General features: G+C 50.6%; 2 protein-coding genes across 2 annotated transcripts in view; one reads left to right on the top strand and one right to left on the bottom strand.

Annotated features, from left to right (window-relative positions):
* Nucleotides 1-434: 434 nt before the first annotated feature.
* LOC118248245 (histone H1.8) lies at nucleotides 435-1,654 on the top strand. Its single transcript, XM_035546993.1, has 5 exons — nucleotides 435-450; nucleotides 614-891; nucleotides 976-1,114; nucleotides 1,198-1,256; nucleotides 1,355-1,654. The coding sequence occupies exons 1-5, from the start codon at nucleotides 435-437 to the stop codon at nucleotides 1,652-1,654; spliced, it is 792 nt and encodes a 263-aa protein (XP_035402886.1).
* Nucleotides 1,655-3,789: 2,135 nt separating this feature from the next.
* Nucleotides 3,790-14,360, bottom strand: part of PLXND1 (plexin D1) — an 81,012-nt gene continuing 70,441 nt past the window's right edge. The window contains exons 31-36 of the mRNA XM_035546691.1: nucleotides 13,623-13,727; nucleotides 12,633-12,796; nucleotides 11,060-11,207; nucleotides 8,218-8,358; nucleotides 7,205-7,279; nucleotides 3,790-6,524 (exon numbers count right to left, since the gene is read on the bottom strand). Of these exons, the coding sequence (XP_035402584.1) occupies nucleotides 6,408-6,524; nucleotides 7,205-7,279; nucleotides 8,218-8,358; nucleotides 11,060-11,207; nucleotides 12,633-12,796; nucleotides 13,623-13,727 (750 nt within the window). The 3' untranslated portion in view covers nucleotides 3,790-6,407. The remainder of the gene's footprint in view (nucleotides 6,525-7,204; nucleotides 7,280-8,217; nucleotides 8,359-11,059; nucleotides 11,208-12,632; nucleotides 12,797-13,622; nucleotides 13,728-14,360) is intronic.

The raw sequence follows: 14,360 nt of genomic DNA, 5'->3' as shown, positions 1-14,360 counted from the left end.
TGCTTCCCTGCGGGACTGTCCTGCACAAAGGGCCCCAGCAGACATGCCAGGCTCCCCATCCAGCCCATGGCGTGTGCTGCCAGTACGCGGCCATCCCAGCACCCAGCAGCGGGGTGGGTTCCTTTGCACTGCATGGTCACAGCCTTCACCCTGTGAGCCCCCTGTCTCTCGTCCCTCTCCAAAACATCTGCTGAGACACAGCCCTTCTCCTGCCAGCCCCTCACAAAGATTTGGGCATGAGTACTTGGCTTCACAGCCACCTGCTCCCCCTGGGTGGCAACCAGAGCAGTTAGCAGCTGCCAACCAAACCTTGCAGTTATGGTGCTAATCAGATAAATTAGCTGGAAGTGAGGTAAACCTGTGATCAGGGTCAGTGGTGCTGTAAGCAGAGCTGGGGCTGTTGGGCTTGAGGCTTTGGGTTGCTGTGTGCTGTCATGGAGCCTCAGACAGGTAAGGGATCTGCGGGGTGCTGCAGGGCTTGGGCACTGTTGGCTCTGGTCACTGCGAGCCTGTGGAGATGAGCATGGTGATGCCTGTTTGCTTTCAGGGGACTTGCAGGCTTTGGGGCTGTGAGCACTTTAGTTTCATGATGGCCCTCTTGCTTCCCTCACAGATGAAGCTGGCGGTGCTGCCCGGTTGTCCAGTCAGGTTGTTCGGGGCCGGCGGCACCCCCCGACGCTGCACATGGTTATTGAGGCACTGCAGGCCCAGGACGGGAAGAAGGGTGCCTCCGTCGTCACCATCAAACGCTTCATCCTGGCCAAGTACCCCGCTGTGGACCCAGTGCGCCTCAAGTACTTGCTGAAGCAGGCGTTGACCAAGGGGCTGAGCCGTGGGGACCTGGTGCGGCCCCACAACTCCTCTGCCCTGGGGGCCACTGGCCGCTTCAAGGTGAGGGGGGGGGACTGCTGGACCCCATGCTGCGGGGTTGGTGCTGAGGTGCTGCCCAGCCCCACTCCCATACCTTGCACATAGCTGGCACCTGAAAAGCGGCGGCAGAAGCAGCCGCCAGGCCAGACAGATCCCACAGGAGGACAGGCCCCGAAGCCAGGACGCAGAGGAGCTGCCAAGGCCACCCGGGCCCCTGCAGCACTGGAGAGCGAAGGAGGACAAGGTAATGGGCTGGTGGTGTCACGAGCACCCTGACCCTGCTGAGAGGCCCCTGCCTGTGTTGATTTGCTGCCCCCCTCTCCACAGGTACTGCTGAGGAGAAGCCAAAAGTCGTGAAGCAGAAGCCAAGGACAAAGCCTGCAGATGTGAGTATGGCCCTTTGGGAAAGCTGGGGGTGCCAGCGCTGTGCTCGGGCTGCTGACTCACAGCATGGCAGCAGCCTGATGTGCTCTCTCCTCTCCAGGCCCAGCCGGCACCGGCAACAGCGAAGCCCAGGAGTGATGGAGCAAAGGCCCCTCGGGCCCCCGCAAAAGGGCGGTCAGCACCCCGCACAGCTCTGGCTGCCAAAGACAAGGGAGGGAATGATGGTGACTGCCCTGAGGGTGCTGGGGCAAAGGGGACCCGAAAGGTCCCAGTGGGCAAGACTAAGGGGAAAGTGCCTGGGGAGGTTTGGGAAGCTGTCCCCAAGGAGAAGGGGGCTAAAGGCAAGACAAGGAAACCCCAGGCAGCCCGAGGTGCTGGCCACGGGGAGGCTGCACCATAGGAGGCATCCCTTGCCGTGGTGGGCAAGAAGGTGCGCTAGGGGTCCTAGGTCTCTGGCAGTGCAGCACTGTGCCCAGCTGAGCCCAGACCCATGGGGTCTGAGTTGGTTTTAGTCTACAGGACAGATTTTAACTCTGTGTTCACCTGCTACTAATAAAGCTGCTTCACTCATCATGAAATAGTGTGACTACTGCCCTGCTCCTGCATACCTGTCTCCCAAGGCCAGCACTTCCCAGCCCAGGGTAAACATGGATCCCAGCCTGCTCCTGGCCTCATCCCAAGTGGGATGAGCCAGCATGTGGACTCATGGAATGGACATGAGCTGGTGCTGCAGCTGCCAGCTCCCATGAGGTGTCCTGTGCATCCCCACATCCCTGGCTGCTGGCTGGAGTAGTGCATAGTAGTTAGGGTCTTCCCAGGAGCCTATCTGGCCAACCAGCAGTGCTGGGGTGGCTTTGGGGGTCTGCATGTGTGCAGACTGGTGGTAAGCTTCAGTATCAGGTGATGGCCTAGTCGGGGGCACTGGGATACTCAGGGGCACATGGGGCTCAGTATGGTGGCACCCCTGAGCACTGGGAAGCTCAGGCTTGGCCAGCTCTTCTGATGTGGGGCCACGGCACCCACAGCCTTGGAATGGGGTAGGTGTCCAGCTTCATGCCCTACCAGCTGACCTTGTGCTAATGCCTGGCTGAGCTTGGATTACAGGAGTGCCAGGGCAGGAGGTGTGGGTGCATGCTGTGGACAAGGGTCCCCAGCAGCAGGAGGAGCTGCTGGTTCTTTAACCACAGTAAGAGGAAGACAGAAGTGTTTTGGGGCTTAAAAGAAGATTTTGGGGTGTTTGCAGCAGGGTGTAGAATTGTTTGTGTTCTTGTTCTCTGTCTGTGAACAGTACTCACCTCTAAACTTGTCTTACTAGCTTCTAGTATGTTGGTCAAAGTATGAAAACTTTCATGTAAGAGTTTCAAATGCCCCAATTTCTCTTGCTCTGTAGAGAACATAGCCCTTCTGAAGGTCAGCTTGATAATGCAAAGGGTTACAGTCCTCCTGGGCAGGAGAAAATAAGTGGAAGTAAAACTCTTCCTAAAGAGGATTTTGCTAATCTTCAGCTGGCCTTGCCAATGCCCTCCAAGGCTTCTGGCCTTGCTTTGGGGCTTAAGCAAGAGCTGAGCAAACTAACTACTTTTTAAACTTCAACCTTGGCCATGTTGATGCATCTTTAATGAAACTGAACCCCTGTTCCCCAGGGACAGGGTGGAGGATGCTGCAGTAATAATGGAGAAGGGCTCAGCTGTTCCTTTGGTGATGGTTAACCTCACAAAACACCGCTCATTAGCGTGGAAATGTCCTGCAGCAGAACAGGGCAGGAGCTGCATCCTCTCTCACCAGGCACTGAATGTCAAACACAAGGCGCTCTCTCTAAGAGAGAGCAAATCATTAAATGCCTGGATTTAGCTTTACTAAGAATCAACTTTCTAGTGGGAAAAGAAAATCCCTCTGGTGTCTGGAAAGAGCAGCTTTTACTGGGGGTGAGGCAGAAGTGAGAGGATTTTAGCGACGGCATGATTATCAAGACCTGCAGGCTGGGGCTGGTTTCATGGTGCTGAAGCCAGAAGCCTTGAGGACATCAGTGGTGGCACAGAGCACACTGGGCTCCCCAGTGCTGGGAGAAGATGCAGCTTTGTGGGCTAACAGCACCTGGCAGAGGTAAAGATGTCCAGCCCCAGCAGTCAGTGTGGTGCTACTGGTCTTTACGTGTGATTTGTGTGGGTGTGGAGTTGAGTCCTCGCATGGATTTTCTCTCTCTCACAGCAGTGCCTGTTCTGGTGGTGGAACACATGGTATCAACTAAGGAGTAGTAAACTGCTGCAGACCAGAAGGGTTAAAACATGTCTCATGGAAACAAGGTGGTCATTAGCTGAGCTGCCAGCCCTGAGAACTGTGGGTGTTGTATTGCAAAACTGACCCACAACCTGCCCTCCTGCCCGTGTTTCTGTGTTGGATCAGGGTAGTGGCTTGCATGGTCTGTGAAGGAATGTGGGAGGAGAGGCACTTTGGGCAAAGGATAGCAGTCTGACCTTGGTGTGTTTCTCAATGTCTGGTGTCTTCTATGTGCAGATGGGCAGAAACGTCACTATACAGGGTTTCAGCACCTTGTTTTATTACAAAGATAGGCTTTTCCAAGAGTCTGCCACTTCCACTACACAGCAGGTAAGGGCACTACACCCACGACACATGCCAAAGTTTAAAAACATGTTACAAAGGGCTCGGGTTCAAGGCAACACTACAAACCCTCAAGCATCTGCTCTGTTAAAGTTGTTTCTTTAAAACGGTTGTAGCAACTAATTTTTTTTTTTGCTTTGGAAAAAATTAAATAAAGCAATAGGCCCCAATATACAGCCCAGTCACATAATCTGGAGGCAAATTATGCTCATTACTGGCTCATCTGTATCCTTTTCTTGTAACAACATGGGGCTACTGCTCCATGGCCCTTTCCCCACCTCCAACCAAGCTCAACATTCTCTACTACCTGGATCCTTCTCACCCTTGCCTTCCCTGTGCTGGGCCTGCCTATATCTCTGGCAACTATTCACAGTTTCTAAAGAAAAAAAATCAAGATTTTTTTTTTGTGAAATCAGTTTCAAAATAAAATGTAGCCCAGCTACATTCTTAGAGTTTCTATTCTGAAGCCACATCCTCAGCAAAAACATTGAAACCTCCACAGTGTATGTACTTTTTCTGTAGTTTTTTTAAAAAACAAACAACAACAAAAAAAACTGTTCTTCCCCTTTCCCTCCCCTCCCTACCCACTTTTAACATACTGGATAAATTCTATCATTTGTTTTAAAATAGATATCTATATACACATACACAATCTGATGTTCAAACTTCTAACAGATGTGGCATTTACTGGAATGATGGGATGGGGGCCACCTGTCCATGGCAGTGAGTCACCCAGGAGGAGTTCTGGTGGACCAAAGTCATCTAATACCAGGTTGCATCCTTGCCAGCTGGATGAGTAATGGAGGCTCACCTTAAGACCCTGCCTGGAGTGAGGTAGTAACTTTTTTTTTTTTTCCTTTTCTATTTGGCAGTTCAAAAACATGGTGCCTAGCTACAGCTGGGTTTAGCTTTCATGGGCAGGTTGCCTTTGCCTGCGTGGGAATGCTGGCTTCACACATGTGGTGCAGCCTCTAAAGAGGGGCCTGAATGATGCTGGAGAAGATTGGAGTGGTCACAGCTCCCCTGGCTGCAGAAAAGAAGTTGACAGCAGAAAGGAAAGTGTGCCACCAAGCTGGGCTGGAACAGGTCTGCCCCAGCACAGATGCCGCATGATGGCAGTGAAGTTTCTGGTCTTGAACAAGTTCTATTTGTCTCTGCAGTGGGACCCTGTTTGCTGGCACCGGTGTAACAAGGAGCATGACACTTTCTACTTTTGTTTGCAGCTTGTGTTTTGCGTGACCTGCTCTGCTGGCTTGTGTGAGCAAAAACATCGTGCTGTCATGGGGCTGAGGTTTAGTCCCTTGCCTTTATGGACTGAAAAAAAAGACTGAGCACATAGCAAAACTGCTTTCTTGGTTGCTCTTTGGTGATAACCATGTACTGTGTCCAAGGTAAGCAGAACAAGCTGCTTTGGGAATACACCTCGGTAGCACTGACATGTTTTAGGTGATGATTATAGGGAGATACTGGAGTGTGTGTGGCAAAGGGAGGGAAGATGCTACCTGGATGCTTTGTCCTGCATGCAGCTCAGTTCTGCTCCGCCAGAGGACTGTTGACATGAGCTTAAGCAAGCGCCATAGCTGTGTGCAGCCAGTCAGGTTGGGAGAGTAGAGCAAGAGGCAGAAGTCCTTCCCCTCACCCACTTACATTTAGTCTTCTGCTCCCAGGCAGAAATGATGCCTGTGACCAGCTGGCTGAAGAGTGTGAATCGTTAGTGGATATTTGCCTACCCTCCTGCAAACTCCACTGTGCAGACAGGTCTGGGAACCTGCGGAAGGGGGAACAGCCTTTCCCACACTGTCTAACATGCAATGCACTCCCTCCAGCTAGCTAACAGCTGTTTCTGTTAGGAGATAAAGTGCTTTCAGCATGCCTTAGCTACTTAGGAAGCAACTGCTTTGTATCAGCCCCGAGTTTCCTGTGTTGCCCAAATCTCAGATGAAGGAGTGGTTATGTTTACACATACAGTACAAAAATTAAAAGGCACAAAAATACACAGAATGCAGCAGATAGTGAACAATTGATAGTCTCTGGTGTCAGAAAACCATGGATGTCAGAGGGATGGTGTGGAAGGAAGGGAGCTCTGCCATTGCTCTGATAGCCTTTGCCATCTCTGCTCATTACTTCCTTAGGCTACCCTTTTGCTTTGCATCTGTTATGGCTTCTGCAGCCTGGTCTCTTGTCCGTGAGGAATCACAAACAGGGATGCAGGGAGCTGATGACTGCTCAGGAGCTGATTAGAGGGAAGTGGTGAACTGAGCTTGCCACAAGTGTCATGTTTCCATTTCTGGCTTGCAACAGCAAATAAATTATGGGTGCCACAGTGCCGATCGGAGGGTCTTCTAGCTGCTCATAAAGGTGTCTTGTGGCTTCTTGTTACGTGAGGGAGCACTTCAGCCGCAGGCCAGGCTCACCCCCGCCACAAGGCTGGTTTGAGAATGACCCTGATGGATGTGGCCCAACGTATATCCACGGTCAAAGGAGGTTCCCTACAGCAGTGCACTCTAGAGGTCACTTCCCGGGCTGCAGTTGGCCTAGGCTTCACTGCAGCACTCATAGATGTTGTCCTCCATGAGCGCAATCACTTGCTCAAACTTGTGCTGGAGCTGGGTGCGCTTCGTTGTGGGGTTGGAGTCCAGGGCGGCCACGATCTGCAGGAGAGGCGGGCACGTGAGAGGTGAGGCAGTGTCAGGGTCCCTGTTGCTGCCCTGCTCCCCCTGCCAGCCCTGTTAAGCCTGAATCCCAGCTGGAGCTGGGACAGGGGGACACCAGCCCTGGGGCACAGCTCCTGCACTCAGCGTGGCCCCTGTGCCCTCCAGGTGCACTAGGGCTCGGCTGAGTCCCTGCTCTTGTCCCGAGGTGGAGGGCCAAAATGTAACCAACAACCCCTGTAATGAGCCTCACAGCGCAGAGCTGGCCCCCCAGGGCAGGGTGCAGTGGGGTCCGGAACCAGCTAGGGCTGGTGCTCAGCTGGGAGTGGTGGGCACTGAGTTATCGTGGGCGTGGACTGTACCAGCGTGCTCTGCCTTCCGCCGAGCGTCGGCAGGACTACACATCAGTCAGCCCTGCCTCAATCCCCCCAGCCACTGTTAAAATTGGCTGGGAATAGCTGGCCTTTTCTTTTAAGAAGTCATCGACCAAGGGATGGGATAGAAAGTACATCCGTGTGTGTGTGTATGCGTATATTACATATGTGTATTGGATTATGCAAAGAAAGATAATCCCTTTTCTGTGGGACTGGATGCAGGCATCTGCCTGCTTGGTTACAAAATACTGCTTGCTATTTCCTCCGCAGGTAATCTGAGGCCCGAGTACAGCCAGACCCACTTACCTGGGAGCGGTATCTCTTGGCATATTTGTATATCTCAGCCATGGCAACGTTGGTGTTGAATTCATTCCGATATTTCTTTAGAAAGACAGAACAAAGGGGGGGAGGTATGTTATCCTGATGCAGCAAGTGAGTTCAAGTCCAATCAGCAGGCATTAACTAGATTAAAAGAAGGTTTAGACTGGCTATTTTTATTACGGTACAACTGATGCAGCTGGGCTTCTGCCTTCCTCCTTTAAGGAAGCTGTATTTGTTTTCATCAGAAATGGTCTTAGTCTTTTTAAAGTCAGCCTTAAATGACCACAGCTGATAGCCCTGTTTACCCATCAGTGCTCAAAGACATTTTAAAGGATGGGACAGCATGAGAGGTGGGTAGAGCACCCAGGGAAAAATCCTGCTCAGTGGCTGAAGCTGAAACGCTGTGGAGATATGGTTGGATGTTGAAGAAGCCATGGCGCAGTGCTGGCAGGGCTCAGATCCGGAGTGCGGCTGCCAGCTTCTGTAGCTGGTACCAGGGCCGGCATCCCTTGCCCGGCCACCTGCCGGGGCTGGCTGCCAGCGGGCAGCCTGGGACTCGGGGCCGGCCCTGGCACTTGGCAGCCTGGGGGACAGCTGGCTGGGGGCTGGGAGATGGCAGAGATCCTCTTCCAGACTTCCTGGCTCTTTGGCACTGGAATTTTGCTTTAAATTCCCAACAGTGCCAAAGCTAGTTAGTTTCAAGCAAACTCATGGATGTTTACTGCAGGTCTGGCGGTAATTAAAGATGCTTGGAATTAGGTCAGATGAAGTTTGTGCCTGGAAATTTGAGGCAAAATATCCTTTCTTGTTTGCTTCCTCCAACCTCTATCTAAGCAGGAGCTGACTGCAGCCTACCCGCCCCCTGCCTGTGCCCAGCTCGTGCTGTCAGCCAGAGCAGCCTCGCTGCTCCTGGCCTGCAGGCACCCAGCCCGTGGCCCGACCCGGTGTGCGGAGCGGCAGTGCACGCAGCCGAGCCCCAGCAGCCCAGCGCCTCTTACCCGTGACTCCTCTGCAAGGTGCGCGTTCATCTCCTGCTCGCTGAGTGGTGGCATATCGTGGATTTGCTTGTAGTATCGCTGCACGATCTTCCTGTACTCTGGGATCTCCTTGGCGTAAAGTAGTTTATTGGTCGGGGAGTCCTAGAGTGAGAATGAGATACTGGAATCAGACACCATATTGCTTCTGGCTGAGAACTCCTTATCCTCTTTGTCTGGCTGAAGTGTTGGCTATCAGACAGGGCCTTCAGCTACAGCTGGGTTCAGGAAACAGTCTTCGGGCCTGGCTTTACACAAACAGGAGTGTGGTGGGACAGCACCGAGGCACAACCCTGCTAATGAGAGCACTGCTTGCACAAACATGTCAAGGTGCTGCAGACAGTTACCACCTGCTTGCAGAACCACAGCACTGTCCCTCTGCATGTGGCTGTCCACTGTCCTTCTCCTTGTCATGAGCTAAAAATTGGTTAGCTTCAATGCCAGTGAAGGTAGTCTAAGTGAATGTATTTTAATTTGCAGCAAGGGCAAGCTAAAATGTGTGCCTCAGGCAGTTTGCTGCCAGGTGATACTCTGCAGATACGTGTAACACGACTGTGTTAGATAATATACTTGTGCTCCATGGCATCACATGTGGAAATTGGTAATGAGGGATGGGCTTTTGAATGCATTTACTCTGGTCTCTTGAGTAGCCAGCTTGATTTAAACCAAAGAACAAAGCTCTCATACAAGCTGAACTTTGTCAGTTGAAATGTTGCTCTTGGATTTTTAATGTAGCTTTGATTTATTTTGCATTGACTAAGCCAGCCTGTCTGACCTATATTGAGTGCATGTAAAGTAATTAACAGAAAATACTGAGTTTTCTTGATTAATGTCAGCTTGGACAAAATAGTCTCAACCTCCCAGCCACATGAGCGGGTTGTACCAGTAACGGCATAACCCCACTCACACTCTTTGAAAACACAAGCATGAATGATTCTAACCTCAAGGCAATGCTGCCCCACTGACATCATTATCCTGGGAATGAACCTGGCAGACGCCAGCATTGTATCCCAAAGGGAAAAAGAGCCCCAGGCTCTGGGACACAGAGGGGAGTAAGATCAATGTGTCCCATTGCTCTGACACTCATGTGTGGGGACTGCTCCCTGGTGCTCTGACAGGTGGAGAGGGGGAGGAAGGATCTGCAGACAAAACAAGCCTGGCAGGGCTTTAGCCATGGAGACCACACCTCCAGCTGTATCAGGCAGTAAATAAGGAAGCCAGGGGTAACTGCAAGCCGCTGGTGCAGTATGTGGGATGGTTAACGCTGCAGGGGAAATGGGCAACAGGCTGCAGCACCAGATCCCACAGCAGTTTATTTTCAAACCCAATGACAAGGCATTACAGGATTATAGCCAAGTTACAGAGCCTGCTTACAACATTTTTTTTTCCTTTGGAAACACAAAAGATTCCCATGTTGCCTTTTCTTTATTTTTTAATTTGTGTCTGGTTTGTCCACTCTGTATTACAAAGAGATGGAGAGTGTTTTATTAACTTATTGCACACTGCTGATGTACAGAGCATGTCTGCTCTCTCATTTGCAGTATCAGAAGTAACACTACTGAACACCCTGTAACTAGAGGAAGAACTCAGCCTGGATAGTTCAGTGATATACTGCATGTATATGCAAGCTGGTTTTTATGCTGAGGATTTATTCTCCACCCATTACTCAACAGCTCCTTCACTTATGCTATTGTACTGCCGAAAAATGTTTCCATCTGGTGTCTGACTCCAGCTGACCCCTCTTCCCCTCATCCACAGCTTGACAAGGACAAATTGTAGGTGTTTCGTAACACTTGCTAAAAAATGTCCAAAACCCAAACAAACAAAAAATCAAGAGCTCATTAGATCTTCCTCCAGTATTAATCTCTCCCAGTAGAGGCTTCCTGTCACTCTCAGTCTGGGGGATGCACTGAGCAGCGCACGTCTCTCGCTGTCGGGTCCCCTCTACGTCACACACCCAGCTTCTGGGGCGGGGGGAACGGCAAGATATGATTTACAGCATTTGCTAATAAAACATATTTATGTTGGGAAGTTTCAAATGTCAACACCACACAGCCAAGACAGAGGGAGAGCAGCGAGCATGCACGCTGCCTCCCAGCCTGTGGGGCGGCATGCAGCGGGCTGGCGGCCAGAGCGGAGGCCTGGCCCAGCAGCCTCGCCGTTGGCTCAGGGCAACGGGTGACCAGCGTGTGCTGGCGATGCTGCGGCCAGGGGCCTGTGCCATGGCACCGAGTGCTCCACAGGTGGGCTATGGCAGCACCCGCCAGTGCTTCCCATGGGCTGATGGACGGGATGGCACCAGGCAAGCCCTGTGCCTCCACATGCGAGCCAGGCTGGGGCTGTGCTGCCACAGCTCCCCCTTCACAAATGCTCCAGCTTGGCCTTAGGGGTGGCCCTACAGAGGTTGTGCTAAGCTGGGTGTTCTACAGCTGTGGGACAACATGTACGGCCACTCAGCAACACTGAGCAACGGCTGGGCCTCCGTCCTCCAAGCTTTCCAGGCTGTGGGCCTTTGCTCTTTGTCCATCTTGCAGTGCATTCCCGCCCCCTGACCTCTGCTTGTGGCAGAGGGGGGTGCAAATTTTAAGCTTAAGCCTGAACAAAGCAGAGGGGAAGGGAGGAGAGGATAACTCATCCTTGGAGATATTGAAGCCTCAAGTGCATGAAACTGAGCAGGTGGCCCACAGTCAGCTCTGCTTCTGGGGACAGGTTTGGGCCAGGTGACCTCTGACAGTCCCTCTCCATCCATATTATTTTGTGTCTATGACTGCCAGAGCAGGAATGGGCTGTCCCCTCTGGACTGTACCTTGCCCAGCTGCAGGTCAGACAGGGAGCAGGCATCAATGAAGGCCTGGGCTATCACAGAGAGACAGGCGTCAATGTGGTCTGTCTTGTCAATGTCAAAGACAAACTGAGGGTTCTTCAGGATGTTGACCCAAAACCTCAGAGGTAGGCTGTGAAGGAAACAAGACAGGAACACAACAGGTGAATTTTTGTACTCCACAGAGAGAGGAGAGGAAATGCAGGAGAGACGATAAAACTTGAATACAAGAGAGGAAAAAATGAGGAGCCAGGCTCTGTTATTTATTCACATCCTGGCACTGTACATTCCTCTGTCTAGCTGGATGGGCAGGCACATGTCCTAACCCTGAAGAGACCCTTGCTCAGGCTGAGGTACAAGGCATGGACAGGAGACTTTATGTACAGCCTTAACCAGGTGAGCACACACCCTGCTCCTTCAGCAGCTCGCTGAGCCAGATGTGCTCCACAAGAGGCACTGGCATTCTGCATGCATGGGGCTTTTGAATCAGGCTTCCTCACTTGCTGACTTTTTCTGTAGCAATGGTGTCAGCTCCTTTTCCATTTTCCCTGACAGTAACTATCATCTGGTTCTGATGGTAAGCCTGGCCCCATGAAATACACTTCATATGTATTTTTTTCTGCTCTCTCATCATTTTCTTCTCTGGTTATTTCAGTGCTCGTTTGGCTGCCACACAGTTTCAGTATATTGCTCGCCCTGCCTACCATCCCTCCTCAGCAGCTGAAGAGTAAAAGCTGCTATACGTCTTTGTTCTACTGCTAATTAAAGGTAATGAAGGCTCGACAAATCTGTAGTTCATGTGTTGTTCTACATGCCTGCTATCCCAGCCAAATTGGTTTTTAATTTTCACATGTTGGGCTGGGAACAGTTGCTGTCCCTGCAGCCTCAGAAGTGCAGAGTCTCTCCTCCTGGTTTTTGCCCTGCTCTATTTTCCCCCTTCACTTTGGCTCCCCTCATGCCATTTCTGCTGCTCATCACATTCCTCAGCACCGCTCCCGGCTGGTTCCTGGTGCTCTGGTACCAGCAGAATGCAGCACCAGCAGCCTGGAGTCCTGTGAATGCCCTGGAGCCTCAGCTTGGTTACAGAGATAAGTCAGGAAAAGTGGCCCCAAAGGGCTGAAAATGAAATCAAATCAAAAGAAATCAAATGAAAAGGAGCCAAATATGCTGATTTTAAAATCACCATGATGTTTTAAGACCTTATGTGATTTTTGGAATTTACGTCTGATTCTTTATTGCTTAGAATTTATGCCACTGCTGTCTCCAGTCATCCCATCCCTCCTCTGTTTCTTTTAATTATTTGTATTACTGTGCCTATTCCTTCCGCCCTTTATCTGACTATGCCTCCTCTTCCAGCTCTCTGCTCCCCTGAGCTCTGCATTTGTTCAAAGCTCTCCGAACCCACTCATTTGGGCCCATTTTTCAGCCTTTCCCTGTTTTCCAAGTTCCTCATTGGTTCTACTTCTAGCAGCCTAATGGTTAATCCAGGACACCAAGGCTTTGCAGCTGCTGCTCTGAGAGATGTAAGGAAAGAAAGAAGAGGTCTTCTCTTCCAAACCTGTTGGTCTTCCAGATGTGCATGGTGTCAGGATCGGTGATCCCTCTTTTCTCTGCTTGCTCCTCTAGGAAGTCAAAGAAATACTTCACGGCCACAGGCGGCTTGTCATCTCGGATACTGAGAATGGCTTTGAACAAGTCGTCCAGGAACTTCTGCAGTGTGCCCTGTGGGACAAGCATACACGATCGAGACTGCAGAAAGCAGCAGCACCTGAGCCCCGAAAAATGGTGTGAGGAACTGTGACTGCTACACACAAGGGGAAATACTTTGCTGCCAGTTGGATAAGTCACAGGAGGAAGGGGATGCTAAAGCACGGAGGGAAAGGTTTGTTTGTGCATAGTGATATAATTAGCTTGCATTTGGGTTTAATTTCTTTTGGCATCGAGGTTTTCTTTCTTACTGCTAGGATCTCACATCTGTGATTGTTCTGCACAGTAAATACAAAAAAGACTGGAGACTGCTGGCCATTCTTGTGATCTCTGCTCCAGTGAAGCATCATGCTGGGATTAAAGATGGGCTGGGAGCCCAACTGCTGGAGCTAAGCACTCGCAGCGAGTGGGGAAGTTCAAATCTGCATTAAGATCGCACAGACATTCCTCCTGCTTGCAGAGCTGAACATCTCCATTCCCTTTCCCAGCAGGCTCACTCAATGGGGCAATGGGTTCAGGTCTGAATTGAGCACTGTGAGCCCCAAGGCAGTAAGCATCCATTTCATGTCTAGAGACCCCAGACCTGCACTTAGGGAGATTATATGGGGCTTCACACAGCAGCGCTGCTCTCAGAGGGAGAGCTGCAGAGCTAGAGGGAACCAAAGAGCCAGTGGAGCCCAGCAGCCTCGCTGAAGACTCCCGGAACATTCAGGACAGATGAATCCCAAAGCCCCTTGAATGTGACTGGCCCTGCAGCACTCCTGTCTTAGACCAGTCTTCTTGCTATAGGCCGCAAGGAACACTCCCACTTGCCGTAAGCAACCATGTTCCCACCTCCTACCTTTGTAGAGAGCAGCCTGGTCAGGTAGATCTCCGGTAGGACTTTCTTTCTATGGCTCTGTCTGTGGGACTTCTTATGTTCAACTGATTCATCAGTTGGAAGAACCTGGTCCAATATAAAACATATGCTCAGAATGCTCCTCCCTGGAAGTGTCACACTGAATATTCATTTAACTATAGAATTTCAACTGCATATACAATCCAATTAAAAAGCAGTTACTTGTTATAAATACACCCTTATATGGCTTCAGAAAAGTAATTCATAATATTCAGTTTTTCTGACATTTGTTGCTCTTGCTCTCTTTATTGCCTCTCTCAATCTAGACAAAGAGAATGAAACAATCAATCTCACTTTGCAAGTTAGTCTGTTTGCCTTCCTGCTCTCTGTGAAGTATTCCTGTGTGGCTGCAGTTTAGGTTCCCAGAAACAAGAACAAGGCTTCCATGGAAAGCAGCTTTTCTTAGATTTGGAAAAAAAGTGCAAGAACAATCAGCCAATATTCCTACCCTGGGCTTTTTAAAAACAAAAATAAATATTCCACAGCTCAGGTCGGTTAATTACTGCTCTCTAATGACCTAGCAAGCCATTTAAGTACATCTTGGCATTGTTTCATATGTGCACATTCAGTTTCCTGTCCCTTCTCCCTCCTTGCTCCTGTGTGTATGTGTGCATGTGCACGTGCGTGTGTTCATTGTGTGTTAGTATTCAGCATGGAAACTTTAGCAGAGAAAAAAAAGCT

Source organism: Cygnus atratus, chromosome 10 (genome assembly GCF_013377495.2).
Source record: "Cygnus atratus isolate AKBS03 ecotype Queensland, Australia chromosome 10, CAtr_DNAZoo_HiC_assembly, whole genome shotgun sequence".
In the NCBI taxonomy this organism is placed as follows: Eukaryota; Metazoa; Chordata; class Aves; order Anseriformes; family Anatidae; genus Cygnus; species Cygnus atratus.
Note: the sequence above shows the minus strand (reverse complement) of the source record. Positions and strands in the feature narration are given on the sequence as shown.